Source organism: Nilaparvata lugens, chromosome 3, assembly GCF_014356525.2.
Source record: "Nilaparvata lugens isolate BPH chromosome 3, ASM1435652v1, whole genome shotgun sequence".
Taxonomy (NCBI): domain Eukaryota; kingdom Metazoa; phylum Arthropoda; class Insecta; order Hemiptera; family Delphacidae; genus Nilaparvata; species Nilaparvata lugens.
Genome location: NC_052506.1, coordinates 82,258,537 through 82,269,743, shown reverse-complemented (window position 1 = coordinate 82,269,743; position 11,207 = coordinate 82,258,537). Strand labels below are relative to the sequence as shown.

General features: G+C 33.9%; 1 protein-coding gene across 1 annotated transcript; it reads right to left on the bottom strand.

Moving 5' to 3' along the window:
• LOC111055111 lies at nt 1–9,818 on the bottom strand. The gene is made up of 2 exons (XM_022342282.2): nt 9,663–9,818; nt 1–1,515 (listed from the first exon to the last, which is right to left on the bottom strand). The coding sequence occupies exon 2, from the start codon at nt 1,500–1,502 to the stop codon at nt 186–188; it is 1,317 nt and encodes a 438-aa protein (XP_022197974.2). The 5' UTR covers nt 1,503–1,515; nt 9,663–9,818; the 3' UTR covers nt 1–185.
• Between the last annotated feature and the right edge of the window lie 1,389 nt (nt 9,819–11,207).

Sequence of the window (11,207 nt, the reverse complement as noted above, 5' to 3'; positions counted from 1 at the left end):
AATTATTGAAAAATATTATTTAATCATTGAAAAATACATTTTGTTGACATTACGAGCCTTGAGGCCATCATCTAAGTTTAACCTGATCTAGGATTACGGATGCAAGATGTTACATTCCAAGTTTTGAACCAACAGAGCTGATCAATCTTAAGACTATCTATAGGGCTCTTAACACACAAACCTCCCTAACTTTCTAAATTTGGTTCAGTTCTCAGAATAGTAATGAATTCATTGAAATAGAAAAAGGTGTCTGGATTTTCATCCACATCGTAACAGGGCTTCATACTTCTGAACGGATTAAGCTTATGTTTCTCAACGATTTTCACTTGTTCACAAGCACAATATTTCAGGAAATAATCGAAATCTTTCTGTGTCTCGCTTTTTGTGAAGGAAGTGAACGCAATAGCCGTATTGGGATGCTTACAAAAATAGGGAATCGATGCTTTCCAGGTATCGACATTTGCTGGCGAACCATCGAACTCATGGAAGCCGCAATTGAATGATATTATGAGATCGGGAGGTCTAGATGCCACGTTTTCCTTCTCGTAAAACGTGTGATAGAAACTTTTGATCAATTTCAACTGAAATCTACTAGCAGGATCCCGATCATAACCATAAACACTTGCTAACTCTAGATTCAGTGAAGGTCCTATGAGAACTACATCAATACAAGCAAAATCAACTGGAATAACTACATCTAAATACTTCCATAGGTTGAGATTACTTGCTTCCATGTCTTGTGCTCCAACAACATGGATCACCAAATCTCTACAGCTACCAATCCGACACAAAACTCCAGACTGTTTAAGAGCGTGTATTGTTGTCAATTGGTATGAAAAGGAATCACTTGCATGAATTTTACTCAGATCTTCACCTAGATAACTTGAGTATACTTTCAGACGCACTAAATCAGTCATGAAACTCTCTAACGAATCTGGGGGTGAGACTGTTGCAATGCTGCCCTCACATACAAAACGGTTCGGGTCTGAAGTGTATGCATTCAAATGTATTTTCAATAGTTTTGAAAAGTTTTCACATAGTTTTGAATGGGTATCGATGTCGAGGAGTTTGTGCTCGCTACAACAGTACAAAACAAAGCTGCACGTGTTGCAGGTTATCATGGATTTGTCGTATCGGAAACACACCCTGCAAACGTTGGCTGAGATTAGAGTTTCATGCTCGAAATTGGTGAGGTCGCGGAGCAGTTCTATGATGAGAGCGTTGACGATTCCCGTACGGTACTGCCTCCAAAGGGTTGGGCTATGGAAAGGACGCTCGAAAATGTGCGAGTAGCCCAGCTTTGTGGCTATCTTCCCGACCGCCTGGCAGAAGCGACGGTGACGGGGGCGGTCTAGCTTCTGGTGTGCCCGTGAGCAGTAGACTAGGAGACGGCAGTCGGCGCACGATTTTAGTGCGCACTGGGCGGCCGTTTTGTCGCACACAGCGCATACGGTCGGCAGAAACGGTTGCCTGGTGTGGTTCCGCACCGAAAACTCAAACATGGCTGTTGACTCTCTAAAACATAATTGAAAATGGATGGTCAAATAAACGAAATAATCCAGGTAACGAATGATCAAAATGAGGTAAAGAAGGAAATGTTTGAAATATAATTTTCTACAATAATTATTATTAAATGAAAATCCAAATTAAATGCTGTAAATCACCCCGAAGACTTCTGCTACTGCTCAATTGAATAAATAATGTTTTATTGACAAAAATAAAAAAAAATTACAACATCTAAAGGTGCGTACAGACTTTCGTTCTGCTCCGCAACCGAACGTCACTCCAGCAGAGCGATTGATGATCGACCAGGGAGCAACAATGGTTCGACCGGGGAACGCGAGAAGATCTAACATCTTCCGTAACGTTCATGATGGGTGCGTGGGCGGCGCGACTGTAGTTCGATGGAGGAACGAGGGCGGTACGAGGGAGGAGCGTGCTCGGTGCGGGTTGGAAGAGCGTATATGTGTACGCAGCTTTAGAAATACATAATAAAAGCAATACAAATTTTACAACATGGGAAAATATTATTACAAAATAAAATGAAACGCCAATTGAGTACTTGCATCTCGAGGTACTAAACCTGTTTGAGATGATAATATTCATTCATTCATTTTATTGTATAAAACACTATAATCATAATACAATTATGACATTGGAGAAATAACTAGGCTGAGCCTGTACTATTTCTCTCCAAAAATTTTGTCCAAAAGTTAAGGTTATGTAATCACACACTACTTCTTAACTTGATTTTCGGTCCAGGATTAATTATTTGAAAATTTTGAATTTTCAAGGTTGATGTTATACTCTAAATGAATCACAGAATATAAGAATTGATTACAAAACTAGCGCTAAAAAGTAGTTACTGAGGCCAACAGTCGTCTATGAAGTGACACATATTACATAACGGTATCGATGATTTATCAATTATAGATTCGAAGTATAATTAATTTTAGACCCTTTACTAAGACAGAGGGGTAGGCTACGGGTATATTACGGCTCCAAGATTAAATTCAACCTACTGTAAAGCATAGCTCAAAAATGTAAATAACTTTGAATCTTGAAAGATTAATATCTAAGATGGAAATCAATGAGAAATTGCATTTATTCAAATGCTAATAAATTATTGTAAAGCGAAAATCCAAATTAAATACTGTAAATCACCCCGAAGACTTCTGCTACTGCAAATATTGACAGCAGGGTTAACAGCTAGATGGAAATTCGATGAGAGCTACTATCCAGAAATTATTTGTCATCCCGTAAAATGTTTCAATATTTGCAGTATCAGAAGCCTTTGGGGTGATTTATAGCATTCAATTTTGGTTTTCGTTTAATAATAATTAGGCCTATTCATTGATTAGCATTTGAATAAATGCAATTTCTCATTGATTTCCATATGTATAATTTATTTACCCCACAGCTTTGTTGGGGTTAGTAAGGTGGTAGACTTATCAAAAGTCCCCAGCCCCACCGAACCGAACCCACTGTGCTAAAAGGGGGGGGGGTTGGTTTGAATATACTGTTTTTGGGGATTTGCATGTATCTCAAAGAATATGCGTCTTACGACCACTATCATCTTATACAAAATTATTGAAGCTTACAATATTTGCTTTATCTAAGTCCCATTTGATAAATAGTTCTATATATTTCATAGTTTTTGAGATATAATTTTTTGAAAGTGTAAAATTCTCTGAAAAACACTTTTGCCTCAACGTTTTAATTTTTTTTCTGAGAAATATTCAGAATTTTTAAGAAGACTGTCAAACGTACAATCAGCTTTAGCATCGGCAACCTGTGTTCTTTACAAGAAAATAAATCCTTCTTTCACTTTAGGAGAGCTACTTAGCATCAAATCACTTTTTGCTAGAACAAGAATCGTAACTCAGCTGCGCCTGGCATCGGATAGGGGTATGTATTTGTTCAGAGATAGAGGAACATGGATAGACTCTTCCAAGAATTGTCCTATATGTAATTACAGAGAGTTGGAAACTCTGGAGCATTTTATGATGCGCTGCCCTAAGTACAGATGCTGTAGAATTCAATTTTTAGGTAAATTTTACCAAAATATGGTTAATAATGAGGACAGGTTGATGGTACTGTTGCCAAATCTGTCAGAAGAGAAGATAGAGTTTTTCTTTGTATTGTGAAGTCTTTAGAGATAAGAGAAATGATATTTTATATGTAATTCAATCTGTGATATTTTCTTCTACGTGATATAATACTAGTAGTTCTGCGAACAGTAGACCTCGCTCATGAATAAAACTTTCAATCTAATGAGAAGGGCCAGTACAATAAGTACAGAATATTGTGAAGATTTAGCCATGTCATCTATTATTTTCTCCATTGAAAGTGCTAGAGACACTGTTTGAAGGGACACTGGACTCATCAAGGAGGTTCCTTTATATCAAATACATACAAATTTTACCTTTTAAATGAAAAAGACTAAGAAATTGTCAAAAAACCACAGATTCATTGATACTTAGAAAGACCGGTTTCGGTCTTTATCAGAGTTTATCAGAGGTTGACAATGGTGTAATCACCGAAACCGGTCTTTCTAAGTATAAATATGTGGTTTTTTGACAATTTCTTAGTCTTTTTCATTCAATATGAATAATAACCACAATATCAACTTCTCAACTACACAAAAAGACAAACAAAATTAACCTTTATACCTTACCATACAAATTTCTCTCTACAACTGCAGTATTGGACTCCAATACAATAAAGATTTTTTTAAATAATTTATCCAATTAATTTGATAAATCAAATTAATAATTAAAATATGATTATTCAATTTAATAATTCTATCTAATCATAATAATTTATTTTATAATTATATATTATTAGAATAAGATAAAGCAATTAGTATCATCTGCAAAAAAAAAATGGTAGGAACGAGATTTGAACCTGGGTCCCACAGTGTGAGAAGCCACGGTCTAACCAACTTGGTCACCATGTGCTCGTAACAAAAGATGCGAAAAAGTATGAACATGAATTGCTGTATCTTCAAAGACCCATCCTTTCTGGATTGAGGTTAGTTTAAGGTTTTTTTAAATTACAAAAAAAACCAGAGGTCTTATCAAAAATCGTTACACATACATTTCTGCGCCTTGTTTAAAAGAACTTGCATACCAAAATTTCATCCAAATCGGACAATAACTGCGACTGTAACTGCGGTACAAACAAACAGACAAAAGCCAATCGAGTCGAAACTGTGACCTCAGCTTCACTTCGGTCAATAAGATAATAAGGTTAATAATTTGTATCCACTACTAATAATAAACTACTACCACTACTCCTTAATTCTTATTTTCTTTTTCTCTTTTTGTATTATCTGAATAATGTTAATAAAGTTCTATTCTATTATATTCTACTCCTCATTCAATTTGTGATTGTTTTGTAGTATTTGAATATAAGTATATTCAAAAATGTAGAGTTATTGTATGTGTTGTGAAATTTTAACTTGCATACAAGAATATCTCATATAAGCTCAACTCTATTTGTATGTTTTTCATGAACGAATAAATTGATTTATTATTATTATTGTCATAACTTTTGTTCCACCAATGAAAAATATGCAAGCTAATAATCATGAGCGTATAAAAAATTGAATTACTTCCAACTTGATGAATAATTTCAGGTTTTTTATTAATTTCCCTACCACTGTTTTAGCAGTTAGTTAGTACCTATAGTTTTTAATGTAAAATTCCAAATTTTGCATTAATAGATCAGATGATACATAATAAATAATGCAGTTGAGAAAGAAAGAAAAACAGTGTTGCCAATTCTCTGCCTTCTACAAAATATAGCTGACACCATTGTATGTAATAAAGTATCAACTTTTCATTCTTGTTAAAAATAATCAATATTTTACCGGTATTCGTCAATAAAGTATATTTTTCAATGATTTAAAAATCAATTTTCATAATTGATATGATATTTTTACATTGTTGAAAAACGATCTGGCAACATTACGGAGCTAGAAAAGGATAGCGCTATCTGCTTTGTCGAATAATAGACAAGGATAGCAATACCAATGTTGACAAAATACTGCCATTATAACGCGGACCTTACTATAGTAGGAGGAGAACAACATAAAATTCATAATCTCTACCCCTTGTTCTGAAGAAAGTGATAAAGGAAGTTGAATGTTCCATTTCTCATTTTTTGCTGACACGCTTATACCTTGGAAAAAATGTGTACCACCAGCATGACTAAAAATGAGAAGCTTGATGAATTTCCTTCAAGTAATGTTAAATCTTTGATAGGTATCAAGATATCCGTTCTTTAGTTTGTGAAATTTCTGAAAACCCAGAGAAGCCTCGACGACTATGGTTCTTCTCGGATGTTTGCGGATGATGCATCTCTGCTGTCATCGGGTGCTGAGATTGAGCAGGTTTTGGAGTCGTCTGCAGAGCATCTTCGATCTGCCACTTTATGGTTCCTGCAGTTCCTTGCTAATCAATTCCAACTAAATGAGGACAAGATTCAAAGGATCATCTGCAGCTAGTCACGAGAGCTGTGTGACCATCAGAATCCAGTGTATGTCAAGAAGATACAACATACTCCAGCTGCCCGTAGTGACATTCACCACCACAACACCAGGTGCAGTGAGCTGTTGAATGTCCCCAGGAGACGCCTCCACCAATCACATGCCAGTTATAGGATTTCTGCCCTGAAATTCTACATTCTACAACAAGATGCCTAGTAGTGTGAAGCAATTGGATGAGGCCGCTTCAGGAGAAGCTACTGTGTGACAAGGCATATTACAGTGTAAATTTACAGATAAATGTAAATTTAAGATTACGTCCTAAAGACTCCAGTCATGGAGTATAAGACAAGTCATGTTATTACATAATAATTCTAACACTAAGTAGTTCAACCTAGTTTAGGTTTGAAAGGAGTTCTTGTACACTATAAAAAGCTTTATCAACTAAATATTTTTTCATTTGTTTTTTGAAAATCATCAAATCATCATTACTTTTCAAGATTTGAGGTAGCTTGTTATAAAATTTCCTACCAATATAATCTGGTTTTTGTTCAAATAACCTACTATTGTGACCCATTATATGATAATCTGCTCTGTTTCGCGTATTATACTCATGAACATCTGAATTCTGGATCACACCACTCGTTTTCACATGCATTACAACTTCATATACATACAAAGATGGCACAGTTAATAGACCAAGCTTTTTAAATAAGGCCTACAAGAGTCTAACCTATTCACTTTCTCTATACATCTGAGTGCCTTATTTTGAATCTTAAACACTCTGTCCATATTTTGTTGAGATGAATTACCCCATACTAAAATAGCATACCTAATATGAGATAGTATAAGTCCATGGTAAGCAGTTAACAGTAGTTTTTTTATCATTCAGCCTAGCAAGCTGCCGCAGGACAAATACCCCAGATGATATCTTATTACATATCCTCTCAATGTAAGGATGCCATGTTAATTTCCTGTCCAATAAAATTTCCAAGAATGCTACTTTCTCTTCTTGGTCTAATTCATTTTCCTCTACAAACACATTTATTTCTCTATCCTCTACTGAATTATATTTACTTTTGAATTGTAGGAATTGACATTTCTTACTATTTATTGTTAATTGCCTTTGCTTCAAGAATTAGACAATTGACTGTACTCCAGTAAAAGCATTTATTTCTAGACTATCTAATAAATAATTGTTAAAGATAAGCGATGTGTCATCAGCAAACAACAGAGCTCTGTGATCTTTTAACTCTTTTGGTAATTGGTTCACATACAACAGAAACAGTAAGGGACCCAGAATTGAGCCTTGAGGTACTCCAGCCTGGACCTCCAGTTTTTGAGATTTAATTTTTACTATTTCATTCCCATCCACCTTGGTAAGCTCAACACACTGGTTTCTACCTATGAGATATGATTCAAACCATTTTAGTTCTATACCATTCACACCTATAGTTTTTAGTATTTCCAATAATATTCTATGGTTCACACAATCAAAAGCTTTGGATAAATCAAGAAATATTGCGGCTGCCTTCTCACCTGAATTTATTATATCTATTAGTCTTTCAACAAGGGATACTATTGCAGTCTTAGTAGATTTCCCTTTCTGGAACCCATGCTGTTCATCACATATGAAATTAATTTCTTCCAGGTGCATCAATAGCCTATTTAAAACTACTCTTTCAAAAATTTTACTTATTACATTTAGAATACTAATGGGTCTATAATTTTCAACTCTTTCAGAATTACCGCTCTTGAAAATTGGCAAAATTTTTCCTTGTTTCAGATCATCAGGGAAAATACCCTGCTCTAGTGAAGTATTAAGGAGATGCAATAAAGGGTCCAGTAATTCATTTTCACATTCTTTTAAAATTTTGCTTGAGACCCCATCCAATCCTACTGTTTTTTTGTTATTCAAATTTTTTATTATTCTTGACAACTCATCTCTTGATAATGGATGAAATTTAAATACCTTTTCAATTGGCTCAGCATTTAATGTAGTTGTATTATAAGTATTAGTGTTCAGTGACTCTTGGAGATTATATGCAACCTGTTGATAATACTTATTGAAAAAGTTACAAATGTCTATACTATCATCCATATAATTTCCATGTTCATCGATTATCCTAGGGACATTAGTAACTGTATCTTTTTGAGCTGCTCTCCTATTTCTATTAATTACCTCCCAAACAGCAGAGTTAAAATTGGTACGGTACTAGTTGTTAATATTTCAGCTGTTTTCATACACTTAGCTTTCCTCACTTCTTTTGCATAGTTTTTCTTTAGACATTTGTATTTGACTTCACTCGGAACATCCCTCACTAATTTAAATTCCTCATAAGCTACCCTAACAATATTTCTTTGAGTAAGAATATCTTCAGTTATCCATTCATCTACTTTGTTTAATTTACTTTTTACTTTGACTTTTTTTATTGGACAGCATACACTAATGTGAAATCTTAGAGTATCAATGAATTGCTTATATTTGTAATTTAGGTTACAACTGTTATAAACACTACTCCAATTTTCTTGAAGCAGTTCCTGCTTCAAACAATTTATATTTCCTAGCTCATATTGCTGAATTTCTTTCACAAAAGTTTTTTTTTCTGCTTGGATTCTGGCCCTGCAACTTAACATCTAAAATTTGATAGTTATGATCTGATAGATCTGAGCTACCTAACCTGACATTACAACCTTCTATATTTGTGAGGATATTATCAATAATTGTCTGTGAAGTTCGAGTTACTCTTGTATATTCGTGGACCTTAATTTCTAAATTATTCATATTAATAATATCTCTAATATCCTCTGTTATTTTATCCTGCCTGGCAAAATCAGTATTGAAATCTCCTACTACTATATAACATTTGTGAAACGAGCGGTTGTAATTTCCAAAAGTGTATGGAGCAGCTCACAAAATTTTTGCCAGTCTCCATTTGGTGACCTATAGATACCTAACACTGCTACCTCGAATCGATCATCAATTTTTAACCTTAGTCCTTTCACCTCTAAATCCATCTCAACAGAAAATCTCTTAACAAAATCCAGTTCATAAGTTTGGGTATGTTTAGCATTGCTAGTGAATATACATACACCACCACTTCTATGAGCTATTCTACAAAATTCTGATCTCAGTGAATAGCCTGGAATCCTAACTTGATTTATTTCCTTTATTTTTAAGCCATGCTCTGTGAAAATAACAATGTCAGGATCCTCCTGTTTAAGAAATACTTCTAATCTGTCAATTTTGTTGCGAAGATACTGAATATTTTGATGATAAATACTAAAAACCTTACCATCTTGTGCTACTCTATCTCTAGCATTTGTAGCTATTTCCCTTTCCCTGTTTTGAGCCAATTTACTAAAAAATCGTTATTTGTTTTTTTGACTGTTTTTAAACCAGAGGATTGCAAACGGCTTTCAATCAGCTCTGCCAATCTATTACAAAAGATTACTTTGCCAGATCGATTTAAATGAATTTATGGGTGATAATTTAAATTTTTACTGAAAGCGCAATCACTGCATCACTGCCATCTGAACTATTACAGTTTGTGTTGAATTTTATTTTCTTATAGTAAACAAAACGTTTAGGTTTGTTTACATACAAAAAGAATAGTTAGGGTATACTTTCAATAGATAAACAGTAATTATTGAATAGGTAGTGATTACTTACTGCTAAAATGGAGTGTTTCCTAATCATTTGAGCTTGATAAATATTTTATGAGAATCAAAAACAAATGAATACCAAGAACCAAGTTTAATTTAAAAAAGAAGACAGCTAAATCTAGTATCTAGAACAGAACATAACCTTCAAACTAGTGTTTGGTATCGAACATCGATGTTTTGCGAAAATCGATGTTTTTGGGTCAATGTCCGATATTTTTGACGTCAATGGAAGGCCACCGATACTTTCCTGCCATCGATGATTTTGATCGATATTTTCAGTATCAAATCAATACTTTCTATTTTTCGACAACAAAATATATATAGGGGTAGTTTCTTTTTCTTATCTGTGCTATAACCTACAATACTATCGATATTGAATGAAAAGAAAATATAAATACTATCTTACAAATAAAACACTGTATTAGTATGGATTTTTCGTAATCAATATGTTTTTAAAAATTATGGTATCGAACATGATGGTAATATAGTGGATGGTATCCCTATTTTTATTATACAGCTAATATGGTTGTGAAGGTCGTATATCACTCCTGGCCTTCACAACAGCCCTCCAAAGTTTAGCAAAAATCAACCAATTACTCGAATAAATTAAAAGCGGGGCTTGGAACTGAAATTGACATAAGGAGCTATCTTTGAGTGTTATTTAATTTTTAGAATGAAGGGTAAAAAATATCGGTATTAACGATATTTTTACTGTAAAAACATCGATAGTTTTTCAACGATATTATTTTTTTTGCAATCGATGTTGATGGACCGATATTACTATCTATGTTAAAGGATCGATGGCCAAACACTACCTCAAATAAAACTGGTATCTATACTATTAATATCGATTAATATTTCTATAGATTAATCTCTGGAGAAATAATCGATTAATTTTTAATCGATATTTGATAACTTCGATTAAATGGAGCAACGAATATTATTTCATAATCATCTACCTCTTCAACGTTGCCAGATCGTCTTTCAACAATGTAGAAACACTAGCCGGCTGCCTCGCTTAAATCGCGAAAATTATCAATTGATAAGTCAATTTTCAAGATATTTAATCTCAATTTTGAAAATTTAGGTCTATTCTATTAATGAATCATTAGAAAAAAATCTGGTGTGGCGCACTCACACAACTTTCCTTGCCGTTATGAAAATTGATCACCTGACACTAGCGTTCACGCGCATCTCAAGTCTACTTATACACAGAGCTGTGGTGACAGGACAATAACGCTGGAGACATACGAGGTCTGCTATCTCTTCATAGTGAATCATTAATTATTTAATAGAATCAACAGTTGCTAACAGTTTGCTATTGTATAATCACATTTTCTCGAATTACGAGCTTATTTTCAATTTTAGGTGAAAATTCTACTGAACATTAATTGTAGAGATTTTTATTATCAATCTTTTTCACTCAATTTTTTTTTTTGTTTAAATTGTATCTGAAGCCTGATAATTGAGAATCTAAAATCAAACTTTGCATAGATGGGGCGGAGCTCCTAAAATTTTTTCATATATGGAACTAGTGGCAGTTGATAGAGCT

What these genes read in the sequence shown, in the direction of transcription:
- LOC111055111 (XM_022342282.2), bottom strand. Translation starts at nt 1,502, where the DNA reads ATGTTTGAGTTTTCGGTGCGGAACCACACCAGGCAACCGTTTCTGCCG.